Here is a 19895-nt window from a genome sequence, read left to right as displayed (position 1 = left end):
GATTTTTAAATACGCTAAACCGATAATCAAATCAATAAGATATTTGTTATAAATTTTTTGTCTTTAACGGTTTGGTTTTTAGATTTAACCAATAAGAAAATGCTTTTAAAATAAATATACGACTTTTCTAATAATTTTTGAAAATCTTGAACATTACTGGAAAAAAAGAGTTTCTTAAGGAAAATATTCAAATGATCATAAGATTTAACACCAATTAGGATGAAATAATCTCCTAATATTTTACAAGCGAAGTCAAATTTTTTGTGAAAGTGGGTACGGAAAAGAGGAGAAATTAGAAAACTAAGAAGAAGAGAAGTAAAAAAGGAGAGAAAGTAAGCTCACTATTCACGACCTTAGTCATCACCTAAGCCTTGTCGTCACCTAACCTTAGTCGCCGCCGTTCTTAGTTATTTAGGTTTTGAGTTATAACGTTGTAAACCTAAAGCAACAAGTCTAAAGGGTAAATACAGTGTGAAGTGTGAAGTAGTGTGAAGTGTCAAGTGTGAATTGTTTAGGGCACTGATAGTATGATATAGTGATTATATATTTATATATATTAATATTTTTTGTTTGATATTTATGTATGAGTAAATATTAAAATAGTAAATTATTATAGTCTTAATGGGTTATCGATTTACCCAACAACCTAATATTGAAAAATCAATACCGAACCGATAACCCAATAATTTCTTTTTATAAAATCATTACATAATTGTTAACCCAATAACCCAATAGCAATAAACCAATAACACTTTTTTCGGTTCAATTTATCAGTAGGTTCAGTTTTTGCACACCTCTACCTGGATTACTCCTCATAACCTCATCTTTATAATCAAAAATCTTACCATACTCCACAATGTGATCACCCATGATCTCTTGGACCACTCTGGCCCTAGCTCTTCTCACTTTTGTCCTAAAACATGGATATCCAACTCCTTTCTAATAATCGTCTACAACATCACAATGCTAATATTGGTTGTTGAGTTATTCTCTCTTTGTATTTAGTGGCCAGAAATTTTGATTTGCAAAGATAGTTAAAAGTTGATGTCAAACATCTATGGATAGGGTTATATTTTTTAACTATGAAATCTCCACTAGTTTTATCCTTACTTGCACACAACAACTAAGGAAAAGTCTCTTTGCAATAGCTCACTTTACTCAGCCAGGCTCATTCACATATTTTTCAATTTGGATTTTTTCTTGGACTACATATTTTGTCAGTGCAAGCCTAAATTTCTCAACACTTGCAAAAACTAGTACAATTTCCAAACAATATTTTCAAAAAATTCACCAAACACAACTCTGTTTGGATTTTCTTCCTTCTAACAGGTTTATGCACTACTTGATCAACTTCTTCACCATCTCCCCAATTTGTTTAATCATCTATTTCAAAACAAGGGAATTTATAGCTTAGATAGTAAGGTTCATCACCTCCTAGCTTACCAACTAAGCTTTTCTTAATACCAATATTTGTCTTATCATATTCTATATCTAGACCCTTTTCATTAACATGAATCTGTTATGAAGTAGTACCTCTACTTCTCCTTTGTGACCTTCTAAAATGCCTCTTACTTTCCCTTGTATCAACATACTCTTAATGGAAATAACTGTCAACCTCACTATCTTCGTTAGTATCTTCTTCTTATCCTGAAGCATCTTCTAGTTCATCATCACTTGGATCGGTAAAAGGAAGAGGTACAGTAGAAGGAGGAGGCACAGTAGAAGGAGAAGATATAGTAGAAGGAGAAGGTACACTACAAGGAGGAGGCACATCAGAAGGAGAAGGTACATGAGATGAAGGCACAATACAAGAAGGAACTTCAAAAGTAGTGTTGAAAGTTTCAGGGCCAAATGAGGTCTTAATAGTAGGGTTTGAAAGAAAAGTAGAAGAATGAGGCTGATTATTAGGGTTACAAGCCTCATTCAAAGATTCCTCATCTAACCCATTGTCCCTCACATTGGGGACATACTCCAATTCAAGTGGAGCCTGATCAGGTTCATTCACCCCATGGCAAACATACACCTCAACTTCATCCCCATTTTTTATCATGGTGAGAATGTCAAATATAACCTTATCACAATTAATAAGAACCAGTAGCCCATCCCACTTATTGAAAAAGTCACATTCTGTTGTATATCTTAGATCCTTTATGTAGTCCATCAACTCAAAGTAAGATATTCTATCAACATTTATTTATGTAGTCCATCAACTCAAAGTAAGACATTCTATCAACATCTACATCTAGGAATTCTGTCACACTCCCCCCAATATATTCTAGTGGGGGACCAAAATCTATTTTGCCCCATGATACCATCTTAAAATTATCATAATAAAAGACATGAAGATTCTTGAAAAAAGCATGTAGAAATCAATTTAATCACCTATTCAGGAATAATTTAACCACACATTCAGGAAAAACTTACACTACAATATTCAACATTACACTCCAACACTAGCACTAATAGTTACACCAACAGTAACATTAAGTCCACAACTCAAAATCAATTCATATAATTTCTACAATACTACACTAGAAAGGGTGAAATCTACAAATTTTTAAAAGTAGCACTAAGTCGATAACACAACATAATACTACAAATCCTAATAGTTACCCAACTAGCAAAAAGTCTATAACACAAAAAAACACTACAAAATCCTACAAAGTCGTTTCTAACATTTTTTACACTAAAATAAATCCTAAACATGTGTTTTCCCCTAAAAGGTCACAAATACATGAAGAAAAATATGATCTTTATCAAATACTGCATAAATATGAACGTCCTAACATGTTAACCTTCAATTCCGTGTTTACCCAGCTAGTACCCCAAGAAATTGACAAACAACCATGGAAATTGAAGTGTGAATTGAAAGCGTCAATCGTTTCTTTAGAATGAAAAAGAAAAAAAAGAAGAAGTGAGAAATGGAAAAGTATTATTTCGGGTTGGGTTAAAACTGTGTCTTTAAATTAAAATAATTAATTCAAAGAAGGTGAGCATCACACGCTTAAACATATTCACCGATTGATGAAAAATTGGGTCAAAATGGTCCATTTACAAAGATATTAAACAGTTTTGTGGGGTAATAGGACTCCAGCAAAGTTAAGGTGTGTTTTTGAAGGATAACTTCAGTGGTGATTTTATGTCTTTTCTGTTTTATATATGTGTGTGTGTGATATATGTTATTTTATTATTTTAATATAAAATATAAGAAGTAAATGCAAAGTAAGAAGTTTGAAAGCACACTGTAATTAAAATAAGTTGAGAATCTGAGATTTTTTTCTCAACATACACTTTGCTCGTGACTTAAAATATTTGAGAATGACATATACATTGTGTGACAAGAATATATATATGACCATCAAGTATAAGAGGAAAATTACTTGAAGTGTTAATAAATTTGTGATGTTTGGTCTAGAAATTCGAAAAAGTTAAATGTCTTACCTCACTAGATGGTAGCACACATAGGAACTCTTGATTTATAAATACTCTGTCTAATCTCTTAAAAATACAATCCTGCTCTGTCCTCACACTCCACCATATTTATTTACTTTCTGTGAATATATTCCAGCTCCTCTAAAGCACTGTTATTGACACAATGGGCAAAATCTGATATTTCTTGATGTGTTACTGGAAGACCCCCAAGTCTTTCTTGGTGATAGAATGACATTAAAATCACCATCTACAACCCAACAGATTTAACATTTATTGGCAATTTGTTCAATTGGTTCTCATAATGGAACTCAGAAGAGAAAAGTTAGACATAGGAAGGGGGTTAAATGGAGTAGGATGTATTCTGCGGGATGGATTTGCGGATAGGATAGAAATATACCAAATTTTTGGTTCCCATACGAGAGATTCAAATGCATTAGAGTTAGTTAACAAATCATTACTTAACAATATATGTATTAAGTTAGTGTGACAGAGGATTAAAGATTCGAAAGAGCATGATTATACTGTCAATCTCGTGAATCAATAATTCGATAGTAATTAGCATAACAACTAAGGTGTAGATATGACGTGATTATGAAAAAGTGTCATAACCGTAGAATTTATCTCCTCTATGAATTTAAACCAATTAAATTGATCACTATTATTTTTCATATTTATAAAGTCGTAAATTAGAAGCAAACAAAATAACAACTCTTTTGTGAAAAACACTTGTTCTCTTAAATATACTATATTACATCGAATAATTGTCAGTCATAAGTCTTGTGGAATTTGACCTTCAATTGCAAAGAAATTATTATATTATTTGGTGACCACGTACACTTTGGGTGTGCACCAAAATCGCGACATTAATTACATTTCCCACTTTACTTCTTGTTAAGCAAACTAAAAACCTGGTTCCCAGTGAGTTTGGTGGCAGTATAAAATACAGAATGCATACTTCATATTTAATATGAGAAAACACGTATTTAAAGTTACATGATTATAGAAGAATCCTTTTACATCACTTATACACCCAAACGACGAAAATAGGACAATATAAATTGATTTTAGTGGTAACGATAAATAAGCATCCTAAATATAGATAAATGCCTGTATAACAATGGTATTTGCTTCATTACTTTCCTCGTTCCAATTTGTTTGACTTATTTTAACTTATCATAAAATTTAATAAAAAAAAAATTGTGGTCTTTACCAAAATGCTCTCTTAAACATGTCCGATGGAAAATTGAAACTAAAAAATTGCTAAAAAAAGAAATGAGTATTCTTTTGTAAAGGAACTAAAAAGAAAAGTAGCTCAAAGTAGTTGAACTAGAAAGAAGTATTTTTTTTAGTGGTTTTCGCGAAATATTATTATAGATAATATATAACCATATAATACACTCCTTCCGTTCCTATTTATGTCGCATTTTTTGAATTTTAAAATTCAAACCAATCTATCTTTAATCATAAATATTTCATATATCTTTTAAATATTTTGAATTGTCAATATTTAGTGTGATTTATAGTAAGTAGTTTATAAATATATAAATATTATTTTTTAAAACATAAAGATTTCATATGTAAATTTTCAATCACACTCAATTATTTAACTCTCAAAAAATAAAAAATATCACATAAATTAAAATAAATGAATTAATATAAAAGATCATATCTCTACAACATAATTATTATACAGAGATTTGAGTGGGTGTAATAAGTTAGAAAGGTAAAAAGAAAAGGGGGGAAACAAAGTCTAATACTCCTCCAATCCATGAGAAGACTCATTGACACCTAAGATGATAACGATAGATTCCTGAATTTTCCAATTCTGATCCCTCTCTAAGTAACTTTTTGGATTAGGGCCACGAGCCCGCCACACGCCTCGTACAATTGGACTAGTCGACAAACCCCACGTGTCACTCCCTCATCGGCCCAACTGAATCGTACTCCACTTGAACTCTGTCACCAACCTTCTATATATCTCGTCTCTCTATGCTAATCACTATCTTGAATCTTGAATTATCATTTTTCTTGGTTTTCTAAATTGTGAAATAATGGCAGTTTCAGCTACTAGTCTTATTACTCCCTTCAAAACTTCATCATATTCTTTTTCTTCTGTTTCCTCTGTTTCAAATCTTGTTTTCCCTAGGAGACAGTTCAAACTTTGTGCAACCGCTGATGTGTCATCACTTACTGGTGTGGTGTTTGAGCCATTTGATGAAGTTAAGAAAGATGAATTTATGGTTCCTATGTCAATACAAACATCACTTGCTCGTCAGAGGTTTGCAGACGAATGTGAAGCTGCTATCAATGAGCAGATCAAGTAAGTTTTTTCCCTGTTTAATTTTTCTATGCAAGGGAATTAAAGATTTAAATTTTATGTGCTCAATTTTTAATTTTTTTTTTGTATGAATCCATGTTATTTAATGATTATGGATTTATTTATACTATTTGTTAGAATTTTAGTGAATTTTTGCACATATATTTATATTAAGTGTCAAAAATAACGGGTTCAAATGAATTCGGTACCGTAAAGCTGGATCCGTCTCCGGCTCGAATTGCTACTGAATCTCTGTCTTCTTCTGATTTTAAGGTTGTTGGTGTTTGTATAGTACTCCTTCCATTTTAATTCACTTCTTATAGTTTGAGTGGACACGAATTTACGGAAAATAAGGAATTTTTATGTGTTTGTCACATGACTGAAAAGAATTAAGTCGCAATGAAGGGATGTGTCGAAAGCACAGTTAATTAAATAAAAATACGTTTATCTTTAATAGCTTTTAAGCGTTTAGATAAGATAACGTGCTCTGTAAATCAAGAATCCCTGTTTCATTTAGTACTGCCATGGATGTGTAATACTCTGTCTAAGCAATACAAATTAAATAGATCCAAAAGGGGTTTAGGAAAATCATGGGTATGTAACTTTAAACACAGATAGTGAAAAAGATTAACGGACTACATGTAATTATCTATAGAAAGTGAGACTGTTAACCGGAAAATAACACAAATTATCTGCTATAACAAGTTAAAATATAATGATGGTGTAAATATTTTCAGTATCTATATATATATATATATATATATATATATATATATATATATATATATTTGTGTGTGTGTATTAAATTGTTTTGTTGATTGGGTTCATTGTGTATTTGGTTGCAGTGTGGAGTACAACGTTTCTTATGTGTACCACTCCATGTTCGCCTACTTTGACAGGGACTACGTAGCACTAAAAGGCCTCGCAAAGTAATGACTAGAAAATCATCATTCTCCTACTATAATTTCCATATTTTTCAGTGTTCATATGTTAATGAAGAGATTTTGTTTCAGATTCTTCAAGGAGTCAAGTGAAGAAGAAAAGGAACATGCTGAGAAATTGATGCATTATCAGGTCCCTTGCACAAGCACAAAATATAAAACGCAAACTATATATTCCTTCTGTCATATCATTTCTATTATTGGAAATAATACAGCTTTACAATTCCCTTTTACCGTTAATAAAATGATTTATATAGTTGCTGAAATGTGTGACCATATCATCTAAAAGATTGGGCGTAGGTCAAGCACGTGGAAATTCTTTTTAATATGGGTAGCAGTGAGATTCGATCTCAGGATCTCTAGCTGCTCTGATGCCATGTTGAAGCATGTTACCATCTCATTTAAAAGAATAAGTTGTTAGAAAGAACACACTTTTAATTATTTAATTGTATTCTCAATATAGTCACATCAATGGTCAGAAGTTTATATTTTTGCATTTTACTAATAACAGAACATCCGAGGAGGAAAAGTTAAGCTACACTCTATTATAATGCCTCCCTCCGAATTTGATCATGTTGATAAGGGAGACGCGTTATATGGTTAGTTTTCTTGGATTATTTTGACGAGCATTAATTTCTCAGGTCAATAATGTGCATTCGGGCACATCCGTTAAAATTGAGAAATAATCCAAATAACTCTATCTGTTTATGATGCAGCAATGGAACTGGCATTGTCCTTGGAGAAGTTAACAAATGAGAAACTTCTGACCCTGCATAGCGTAAAAACCTCTCCTTTTTTCTTCATATCAAACACAGTTTCAAGTGTCCAATTGCCTAAATGGTATCATTTTCTTATGCTTACACTTCATTCTTGATGAACAACAGGTGGCTGATCGGAACAATGACTCCGAAATGCAAGATTTTGTTGAACGAGAATTTTTGGCCGAGCAGGTAAATTGGATTGTTAACAATGAAGGATCCTTTGCTTATTCTTACACCTTTAGTTTTCATATGAGTGCATTACTATGCTACTTGCTTTGGCAGGTTGAGGCTATAAAGAAAATTGCAGACTATGTAACTCAGCTAAGGAGGGTTGGAAAAGGACATGGTATGATTTATCCTCTCTAACTAACTACTCCCCCATTTTAATTTGCCCGACTACAAGATTAAATGACATTTTGGTACATTCCACATATCTTTAGTTTAAGATTACAAGATTCAAAAGTCTTATTTATTTTTTTAAATTCTGTGTCAAGTCAAAACCAAACAAACAAATTGAAACGGAGAGAGTAGTAACTAAATTTCACACTGTTTTGGACTTAACTAAGTAATATCCCTACCTAATACTCTTTCTTTCCTTAACAGGGGTGTGGCACTTTGATCAGATGCTTTTACATTAATATAATGGTGCAGCTTGAAGGTCCCCCAGTTCAGTCTCCTTTATCTTAAGATTATTAGGCTCTACTATGTTGTTGTCCAATAATGTAATATATATTTATGTTACTTCAAATTCAAGTCATGTAAAGGCTTGATCCTAGAAGAATAATATCGCGGCTTGCTTTCAAGAAATAAAAGAAGTTTCATGAGGAATTAAAGCAGAGCTCTCATCTAGCTAAGTTTGCTAGTTTAATGGTCCATTAACATTGTGGTGATTACATTTATGTTTTTTTAAATCAAATTTGCATTTTATTCATCTACAAACTGCCAATACAAGGGCTTTTGAGGGGGTGTTATTAAACCGACAATCCTCTTAATAACAAAAAGAAGGGTAGACATGCCTATCCTTGGGACTAAAAGAGATGAGTTGAATGCACTATGTGCTGAGAGGTGGATGTAATCTTTACGAAAGATGTTGGACCTTGTTGAAGAATGAAAAAGTCCCATATCAGTGGTTAATGAGATGGGCGGTATCATTATAATGTTTATACAATCCTCCTCCGTTTAAGCTAGCTCTTTGGGTGTGAGTTAGGTCCAAGACTTAATTTTACAGACCTCTCACAACTCCTATACCTATAGAAATATATACAGGGCCATCCGTCAAAAAGGCTGAAATCTCACTTCATCTATCTGTACTCATGATGCCTTTAACAGAACTAAGCAAATCAGCAAAAGAGTTCAAGCTTTGGGATGATCAAGCGAATGGCTAGAGGAAGCAAGTTTGTCCGCCCCTTGGATTACATATATGTAGGAATATCTATGTGATCATGTACAAAAGAACAACTTAAGAAGAAGCCGACTATTGACGAACATGAGGATCCAAATTGCAAAAGCAATAGGTCTTACATATAAAGGGAGGATCCTGTACCCACAATTCAAAAGTTCCTTGCCAAGCTACATAAAGTATATTCCAGTTATGACTTATGACTCATGACTCCACCAACTATGAGAAAAGACCTTATCATAGTCACTACGAGCCCTCACCATCCATCCAATGCACCGTGGTGGAACAGAGGACATAATAAGAACAACTCGATGATGTCTAAACAAACGCGTATCACTTGTACCGAAATTATACTTAATGAGGTCTCAATTCCTATGAGAAAGAAATAAGCACATTCTATATGTATTAAACTCTAATTTTGTTATGAAATCTCCAGCAAAAAGGCCTTTTCTTGCATTTGGTTTCATTGACATTGGAATGAATCATCTCCCACATAACTTGAATATCATTGTATCCTGCACAAGCCTCCATATCCTTGTAAAGATTCACCAATCCACTTCGACTCCCTGCCATTACAAACCATCAAATTCAACCTTAAGATGTGTCAAAAAAAAATCAAGATTTTCAGTGAATGTACTTTACCTTTGTTTCTAACAGTAAGAAAACTGCATTTAGTTGGAAATAGAAATGAGTTCTTGAACTTGAAGCTCTTAGTAGGAAGCAGAAATGAGCTGTTGAAGTTGAAGCAGAGGCAAAGCTTCCTCATTTCCTTTTCTTACAAACCATCTCTCTGACCTTGCTCGTATTTATATGTCATGAATAATGACTGCAGTGGCGTACCCACATATACTTAAGGATGGTCAGTCGAACATTATTCGTTACAAAATGATATTATATAGATAGAGAATTATGCGAAGTATATAGATCAAAAATTATTTTGCATATATATATTAAATCTTGAACAGTTTTAACGAAATATCTAATTTCGCGACTAATACTTGATACCGAGTACTCTTTTCATAGAGATTAATCTTTTAAAAATAGAAATCCAAAAGAATTAGACAATGTAGAAAACAACATCCAATAAGATGGAAAAGCCTTTTTAGTTCACACAAATTACACTTACTTTCTATTAACAAAAGAAAATTATAGAAATAGTTTAATAAATGTTAAGATTTAGAAAATTTTGAAAAAAATCTGAATATTTGAGGGGATGAAATAGACATGTTGAGTAGGCAGAAGTTTTTTGGATTTTTGTTTTCCGACTTATTCTTTTGATCAAAGATTCCAAGTCCTATTGTTTCTTAAGTTGGTGATAATGGGACCCTGGTCAAACGGTTTGTTGGCTTTTCTTTTACTTGTTTCTTCCTTGCTTTCTTTAGTTTTTTCATTTTTGTTTGATTGGCCACTAATCTTTATTTGCTTACATTGTTTCAAAATAATTAATTTCATTTCATTAACAAATGGATGAGAAAATCTTGTACTCCTTCTATGTCGTTTAAAGTGACATTCTTTTTTTAAGAAAATGATATTCATATTTTGAAATTATTTAACATTAAACTTCTTATTCAACTCTTTATGAAGTATTTTTAAAATCATAGAAATATAATGACATCTTTAAGTACTCAAATTCTAAAAATTCTTCACTATTTCTTAAACTTCACGTACTCTCAAATTATGTCACATAAAATAAAATAAATGGAGTAAAACTTAAAGCCTACCAGCTTCTAAACTTCCTTTAATCATCAATTTTATGTGTTTGTGATTAAACAAATTAACAAAAATCCTAATTTTCTTCCTATACTGTTCACAATTATTATATGGGGTACTATGTTGTAAAAGAGGCGAATGCATGTGGACTAACCAGATCTTGTAATGTAGCGAGCAACAAAGGCTTGGATTGACATTTAACCAACTCGTTTACTTTTACCCAAAATTCTGTTCTTATTCGGTTTGGTATACTGGAAAGTGAGTATGCTGCTTCTTATATTAGTATTAAGTGAATTGTTGAGGGGTTTTTTCATAATTCAAAATAAATAAATTATTTAAAGTTATAAAAAATTATTGAGATTTTTTTTATATTTATCCTTCATTTAATGATGGTCTTAACTAATTTATATTTCCTACAAGACTAATTTGGAAATAATCGAGAGATAATATCTCAGACGATTACTTAACTAGGAGATCTTTTCACGAAAAGTCACTCAACTTTGATTTTTAACTGAAAAGTCACTCAACTATAACTCTTCACTCAACTTTGATTTTTAACTCAAAAGTCACTCAACTATAAATATTTTACTTACAAAGTCTCTCAACATCTTTTTGATAAAATTTGTTGACATGAAATTTTTATTTAAACCTAAAATTTTAAAACATAAAAAGATATCAGTTAAATCATTTGTGATTAGCATTTCGATCTCCTTTTAACATTCCAGACAAATTAAAAGTCTTGGCTCAGGTGTCGTGGTCACAATAGTGATAAGCATTTCGATCAATTGTGAGGGCTAGCTTAAATTGAAGCAAATAAAAAGCTTCATCGCGGGCACAACGATGTTGCCCAGCATATGTAAGTTGAGATTGCTGGAATATTATTTTTTTTATATAAAAATGGGTCATTAAATGATTTAAATAATATCTTTTAATTTTTTCAAATTTTAGTTTTAAACAAAAATTCATGTTAATAAATTTCATTGAAAAAATTAATTATTAGGTTGAGTGACTTTGTAAGTAAAACACCTATAATTGAGTGACTTTTTGTAGAAAAAAATTCATAGTAGAGTGACTTTTAAGTTGAAATCAAAGTTGTGTGACTTTCTAGTGAAAGAGTCTATAGTTGAGTGACCGTATGAGATATTATCTCAATAATCAAAAGGACAATAGTAGAAAGCAGTTTTTGATTTATGTCCTGAAATATTTTTCTTAAGGGGTGTCATACCTGAACAATTCATTTATATGGATTAGAGGGATTTATTTTATGAAAATGATCAAAAATATTTTTAAACTATGCAAAATTGAATAAAATTATCCCCCGTTAATTGTTTGGTAAAAAAAATGTCATGTCATTAATAGATTGATCAAAAAAATATTTTTGTCGTAATTGGTTTGACCCAAAAATGCCACTAATTCGAGTAGTTGCAAATTTGTTCCCATGCATTCTATACCGTAGATGATGGGATATTTCATGCTTAGGCCTTCAGACACGGAGTTTGAATGGCTAAAAGTCATTAATTACTGTGTAAGTTAGGAATATACATGTATATGGGTCTTGATTGGCTTGTGACTAATGGTTGGGGAAAAAGCTTAATATTAGTCACTGACGTGTATCAAGGATTTAACGGAAATAGACAACAGTATGTGATGATTTTACATTCTTGTTTGTGCTATATGTGCTTGTTACTATATGCAATGAACATGTTACTTGATTGTGCAAATATGTGAACTATTCGTTGTGGATTGTGATTGTCATATATTAGATCGGGTGTCACATTTCGATACACACACATATATACATACATATTGGATCGAATGTCACGCTCCAACACATATACATATTTGATCGGATGTCACGTTCTGACACATATGTTGAATCGGGTGTCACATTCCGACACATATACATATTGGATCGGGTGTAACATTTTGACACATATACATGTTGGATCGGGTGTCATGTTCCGACACACATATATATACATATTGCATCGGAATTCACATTCCGACATACATATATATACATATTGAATCGAATGTCACGTTTCGACACATATATATATTGGATCAAGTGTCACATTCCGACACACAAACACATATATGATTTGGGTATGAATCCCATAAGAGGACCAACTATGTGTTATGGTTCCTTGAGAGAACCATTTGATTGTGCAGCTATGGATAAATGTGATTTCATGTGGGAGGACTGTGGTAAGAGAAATTGGCACTACTATAATTAACCAGATCCATCCTGCATAAACGTTAAGGCGGAGGGACTATTGTTGATTGTTGTATAGAGATTGACCCTGTAAATTAAGTAGTGCTCAAGGCATGGTAATAGGAGGGTGATTCATGTATATGCTTATTTTTATCATATTGTGGTGATTAAATGTGCTCAGGACTCCAAGTTTGAGAAGTGTGCATGTGAGAATCAGAGGGGTTGATATGGGAGCGAAGTGACTAAGGTCAGACCTTGGAAAAGGAGTTCAGATCCGGGGTGGATAAGAAACTTGTTAGGGTACACCAGGTGGTCAAGGATTAGATTGGTGTAGTCGGAAACTCCTCCATGTGTGAGATGGGGTAAGCCTTGATATGTGTTAAAATTTGTAGTGAACCGACTAAAGAGGGTGAAAATTAGACTTGAATGACATTAAGGAATTAATAAGAGAGGGTATCAATATTATATATATATATATTTTCAGGAGACAATATGTACCTTAAATACCTAATTTAATATTATTTCTAACGTATACTTGTCAAATATTAACTCTCATACTTTGATAATTAATTTTTATTTTCAAAGTTTAATTTAATTGTCTAACTATATTGATGGAACTAAATAATAACTGGTAATACATTATAATTATATCATGATAAATAAACAAATCATTATAATTACTATAATGTACAATTATCGACCTATTTAACTACTATCCTAATAATTACTTTCGAAACATGCCCTTAAATCTACTGCTCATATAGGTTAAGTGAATTGAATAATCAGCCGACCTTCCCCTTTTCCGCACTAAACTTTAGAACCCGCTTCACTAAAACGTACAAATATTATTTCGTTGTGTTCTTTATTCTCTTTCCATCAGTACTCCACCAAAGATATTAAAATTAGACATGATATATAAATATATCTTTTAATTTAAATTTAATTGGTATTTATATTTTTTAATTTTAAATGTGTATAAGTAAGAATTTGTTTAAATTAATTTCTTTTATGTACTTTTAAGCTAAAATATTTTTTAGACGCTTTTTATAGTATTTGAATAAAACTATAAAGTGTTTTAAGCACTTATTTTTAAGACAAAACAATAAAATAATTAGTCAAAAGTTATAAGTTAGAAATCATACTTTATGACTTTAATAAGACAATCCTAACAGGCTCTACATACTTAAATTATCCAAAAATTGACAAGTAAACACACGTATATTACATGATGTCCTACATGACAATTCACATCCTACGTGACATTCTACATATATTATGTTATGTAAAATGTGTGTATCTGCTTGTTCAACCTTAAATAAATTCAAATATTTACTTATGCACACAAAAAATTTGAGGACTTGAATACAAGATGAATCCAAATTAAAACGAGCATTTATATATTATGTGTTAAAGTAATAAATCTTATATACTCGTCATTAGAGTTGATTTTCTTCCAAATTTAGATCACTTGTCATTCTTTTAGTCTTTTACATTGAAGATATATTGAGTTTAATATTTGATTTCATGTTTGAGTGCTTCTTGTTGCAACAAGAATCCTTTATAAACTTAAAAGAGTTAATAGTTTAAATTTTCTTTAAATTTGACGCATTCTATTAAATGCATATTTAAATTATGAGAAGTTTTGATTATTTCTTTAAACATAAATTTTTAAAATTATTTGTTCTTCTAAATTATGAGAAGTCTTAATTATTCTTTCAATATGTGATTTATAGACACATTAATATTTATTACTTATTTTAGATTATATTTTTTTAAATTTTTTTGTCAAGTCAAATTATATAATATTATAAATAAGAATGAAAATTACATCATTTTACTTTATTAGGTGTCCATGTGAAATAATCATATGTTATATCATTCCTATTTATATGATATACTTTGACTTAAACATAAAATTTAAGAAAGATGTAATCAAAATAAGTCATAGATATTTATGTCGGTATAAATCATTTCATCGGAGGTAATATAAATTTTAAAGTTAAATTTTTACTAAATATAAAAATATGTCAATCATTATGAAATTGACTAAAAAGAAAAATAAGTCATATAGATTGAAATGCAATAAAAAAATTTACCATGTGACATATTCAAAAGGGATAAATAGTTGTTTAGAGGAGTAATCAAGACTTCTCATAATTTAGAGGAGTAAATAGTTCAAATAATCTATATTCGAAAATATAATTAAAACTTCTCATTGTTTAAATATGCATTTAATAAAATATATCAAGTTTAAGAGAGTTTTTAACGGTAAAAACTTACCTACACCAGTGTATACACCAAACTAATGTAGTTTCTCATGATTAGGTAATTTAATGAAGTAAGACACACATTAATTAATCAAGATTAGGATTAAATAAATTCTAAATTTAAACAGATGGCATATATATATATATAATGTCCTTAAACTATTTGAAATGAAAAAAAATATCCTCCAGTTATAGTTTGGTCCAAAAATATCCTTACCATCAATACTTTGGTCCAGAAATGCACTTATTGTAATTTAATGGGTCAAAAATGCTCCTATTGTTATAAAATGGGTCAAAAATGCCTTTTTCCGAATATATATATATATATCTGAAAACAAATCTTGTTCCTTATACAAAAATTACTTTGAAGGAACTCTATTATGTGTTTTCTTTCTTTTTAAACCACTTTAAATAATAAAAATGTAGAAAATTATTTTATTCTTCGTAATCTCATTTTATCAATTAAAATAGAATAATTTCATGTACTCTAAATTTTAACAAATAATATATGTCATATATATAATAAAAAAAGGGCAGCACGGTGGACTAAAGCTCCCGACAACCTTACCTTACATTTCCGTCAGAGGCTGTTTCCAAGGCTTGAACCCTGACCTCTTGGTCACATGACAACAACCTTACCAGTTACTCCAAGGCTCCCCTTCATATGTCATATATATAATATCATAATAAATTCATGATTAAGTTTTATTCAAATAACGATAAAAAATAATTATAATAAAATAAAAAATATTTTAAATTCCTTTTTTCAAATAAATATATTATCTTAAATGCCCTTTTTCAAATAAAAATTTAAATTTTTTCTTATTTTCTTATAATTATTTTTTGTCGTTATTTGAATAAAAATTAATGATGGATTTATTATGATCTTATATATATAACATATATTATTTGTTAAAACTTAGAGTACATGAAATTATTCTATTTTAATTGATAAAATGAAATTACGAAGAATAAAATAATTTCCTACATCTTTATTACTTAAAGTGATTTAAAAAGAAATAAAACAAGAATAAAGTTCCTTCAAAATAATATTTTTATAAGGAGCAAGATTTATTTTTTTAAAAATATATATTTATTCGGAAAAAGATAGTTTGACCAATTTTATAACAATAAGAGCATTTTTGACCCATTAAATTACAATAAGGATATTTCTGGATCAAAATATTGATGATAAGAATATTTTTCAATCAAACTATAAACAAAAAATATTTTTATTCATTTTCAATAGTTTAAAGACATTTTTGACTCTTTTTCCCTGTATATTACATTGATATTTATGCATACACCAAAGTACAAAGTTTTATTCGCTCATAAACTTAAAAAGGTTCTGCATTGCAAGACTTGTCGGGTGAAAAATATTAACCTTATTTCTTATTTGATCACTAATTCTGGAAAAAAATTATATTAGAATTAGTAATTAACATCAAAATAAGTTATATTTGTCTGGAATAATAATATCAAAATTAATTATTTTGAGATAAAATAATGAAAATACTCTGGAAGTCCCTCAATTTTATTTTTACTAAATAATTATATTTTTCTTAACAAGCAGAGTTGAGACGCATATTACTTTAATACGCAACAAATCAAACCATCAATAAAAAAATAATATAAAAAAAAACTAATCAGCATAACTTGACTTCGAATCAAATCAGACCTGTCTAAGAAGCATCTAACAAGTAAAACCCAAAAAATAATACCAAGAAAAACCCAGCAGTGAACAGAATGTGAATGAGATGACAGAATCACAAGTTGCACATGTAATTAATTATGGTCTATGTATATAGAACCCCACTCTTCTCCACAGAAATGGGAACTGTATTCTTGATTAATCATTCATCTTCTGCACGTATGTTGTTGACTCATTTGTAGAACACTACATCTCCTAGTCTAGTCATGAACAATTGAATGAATCAGTATTGAAGCTTCATCTGTTGCTGGAACTGCATCATCTGCTCACAATCATAACACAAACACTCATTCCCAATCTTTCACCACATATACGTCGTATGTATAAGAATAATGTTGAACATAATGTATTAATAAGATTGGTATTTAATTATGTTCGAGATTATTTTTCTGTAGAAATTGATTTGATGTATTAAAACAATATGCATCACATAATTTCCAGAAAAGATTATATATTTCTTTATAAAAATAAAATATGGTAGAAAGAATGTGAAAAAAGTTTTGAGAAATGTCTTTGAGCATACTAATATATGCATTAAAAATCCTTTACATTACTGTTACTAATACTATTAATTTTCATGTACTCGTTTTGCATACCTTAATACTCTATGAGATTGAGTGTATAACTTATATGAAAAATGTATCAAAAAAGATACTTCACACTATTTCTTTTTTTCATTGCATCCAACCCATCGACCTCTTAAGCTAGCATATGATCCCGCATAAAAGTTGCCAGAAAAAAGAAGGGAAAAACACACACTAAGATATTAAATGAGGATATGGAAATACCTGCAAGAGGGGTTGGCAAGTTGGAAATAATATTATCCAAAACACTCCCACTTTCTTCCTCTGTTTTCCTCATCTCACTTTTTTGTCCTCCTACTCCACTATTGTTGTTTTCTTGGTTCTCCACGGGATGAAAAATGTTGGAGATCAAATTGTTGATAATCCCTCCATCTCCAGTGTTGTCATTACCACTTTTCTCTTCTATATTTTCTTCATCTTTAACCTCAAAAAGATCATTTCTTTCTTTGTTTTTAGCCTCCCCAACTCTTGGGCTCATTAAGTTGGAAATTAAATTATTAATAAGTCCACCTTCTTCTTTTCCTTTGTCACTTTTACTAATTTCTTCAACATTTTCTTGAATTTGTTCTTTTACTTCTTGACCTCCAGAGTTGGAGAATCCAAAGTTTGCAATATCACTCATACCATCTTCCATTTCTGTTACTTTTTTTCAGAGTTGTATAAAATGGGGATTATTGAAATAGTGGTGATAAAGATGGACAAATGTCCTTTTTATAGGTTTATTGATATGGGAAATCCTCCACGTATTTTGTCTAGCGATGGTCTCAGTGTTTCAGTACCCAATAAGGGTACATGTGAAAGTTGCTTGCTTTCTGCCATCCCATGCTTTTTACTGGTAAAGTCGGTTCTGTTTACAATATTAAAAGATATAAAGGTTATAATGCTTCTGTTTTCTTTTTTTTCGAAAGGATAATAGGTTAAGGGTTTTATATCTTTTTTTAAAAGGGGAAATGGATAATATGCTATTTAATTCTGTTATTTAAAGTAAAAATAACACATACATATATATAGATTTAACTTCTTTTCATTTTCCTTATCTTCATTTTTTTCTCAGGTTCTTACTTCAAAAGGTGTTTACTGATCATTTAGGTAGGTTATTGATCAAAATTAAAATTTAATTAATTTAATTAATTTTAAATTATTAAAACGAAATTAAATCAAATAAAATATTCATTCATCGATTTGATTTATTTTAATCATTCAATTATTAACCTCTCATCTCAAAATCTATATTATAAACATTTCATAAGAAAAATATTAATTAAAAGAAATATAGAATTATTTTCCTCTTATTTATGTTTAAGCGATTTTTATATTAGAATGAGAGAGAAAAAAGTTAAGAGCTTAGTATATATATGACATGATAAAAGTTCATGTAATACAACACACACAGTTTTAAACTTAATGATAGTGTAGCCTGTCAAAAAACAAATTTGTGAGACCTGTTAGCTTAAAACGGATCATACATATCATGAGTTTGGATTATTAACATAAAATTTGGATAAAATTTTAAAGCTAAATTTACTTTTTGTAAAACATAATTTTTACTTTGGGGATAAGTTCAGTTTTAGAACATTATGTCTTAAGAATTTCATACATTAAACTTATACCTTAAGCACTTGTGCTTTGGAGCATAAGTTCAGTAATATTAACTTGTGTCTTGAAACATATGTTCAGTAATATTAATTTATGTTTTATATGATATAACTTGTTCAGTTGTTCCAACGATTTTTTTAATCTTAAAGAGTAAATATTTGTCTTGCTAATTAGATAACGTTGCACTTATGTTTTAAGGAAATTATATTCTAAAAAAAATTGCCTAATAAAATTAATTCATAATTAAAGATATTTCAAACAATCAATTTTTATTAAATAAGCAATGGGGCAAAATTAGGGATCATTATTTGAGGGGTAAAAATATAAGACCATCCTAAAATAGAGGTAACCTGTGCAACTACGACTATCTATGCACCAGATGGTAATAGATGAATAACATCAAGATTAGGACAACAGTGAAGTGGACAATGTAACTTCTTATCTAAATATTAAAAATTGAGGTAAAATAATTTAAGGGGACAAATGTAACTTCTTAATTGAAGGTAAAATTAATGCAACGGAGAAGAGTAAGAGAGACAAGTCATTATTCACAAAGAATCTAATTTTACTTTGTCCCGATCTAAAAATTTATACGGATCATGATGACACTTACCTTCTATTCTTGATTAGTCAAATCATCAACGAAACAGCTGAGGATAAAATAATTAAATACGAAAATAAAATAAATATAAGTTCAAACCATAAAAATCTCTATAACTTAAGTGTAGAAAGGTAAGAAAATACAATCCCCATGACTTAGTGTCAAGCATACAAGAGCATCTAAAAATAAATGAACAACCTAACATTGAAATTTTAACAATCTTTTCTGTCATTATGATTGAGCTAATCGTAAAAGAAATTGGGTGAAAAAGCCTCCAAATTGGAGAGTTGAAAATTTCAGACTAGGCTATGCTCGGAGAAATCTGAGCGAGGTGATGCCTAGAAAAATCCGGAAAAGGATT

At 30.1% G+C, this 19895-nt stretch overlaps 2 protein-coding genes across 2 annotated transcripts; one reads left to right on the top strand and one right to left on the bottom strand.

Moving 5' to 3' along the window:
• The first annotated feature begins 5429 nt into the window (after nucleotides 1-5429).
• Nucleotides 5430-8284, top strand: LOC129882439 (ferritin-3, chloroplastic-like). The gene is made up of 8 exons (XM_055956732.1): nucleotides 5430-5752; nucleotides 6595-6678; nucleotides 6763-6823; nucleotides 7202-7289; nucleotides 7407-7468; nucleotides 7575-7640; nucleotides 7734-7797; nucleotides 8055-8284. Exons 1-8 carry the CDS (start codon nucleotides 5484-5486, stop codon nucleotides 8087-8089), a joined length of 729 nt encoding a protein of 242 aa, XP_055812707.1. The 5' UTR covers nucleotides 5430-5483; the 3' UTR covers nucleotides 8090-8284.
• Nucleotides 8285-16573: 8289 nt separating this feature from the next.
• LOC129881569 (uncharacterized) lies at nucleotides 16574-18095 on the bottom strand. The gene is made up of 2 exons (XM_055955741.1): nucleotides 17542-18095; nucleotides 16574-17015 (listed from the first exon to the last, which is right to left on the bottom strand). Exons 1-2 carry the CDS (start codon nucleotides 17969-17971, stop codon nucleotides 16954-16956), a joined length of 492 nt encoding a protein of 163 aa, XP_055811716.1. The 5' UTR covers nucleotides 17972-18095; the 3' UTR covers nucleotides 16574-16953.
• Nucleotides 18096-19895: the final 1800 nt, after the last annotated feature.

This window comes from Solanum dulcamara, chromosome 3 (genome assembly GCF_947179165.1).
Source record: "Solanum dulcamara chromosome 3, daSolDulc1.2, whole genome shotgun sequence".
NCBI lineage: Eukaryota > Viridiplantae > Streptophyta > Magnoliopsida > Solanales > Solanaceae > Solanum > Solanum dulcamara.
This window is presented reverse-complemented; position numbering and strand designations above follow the sequence as displayed.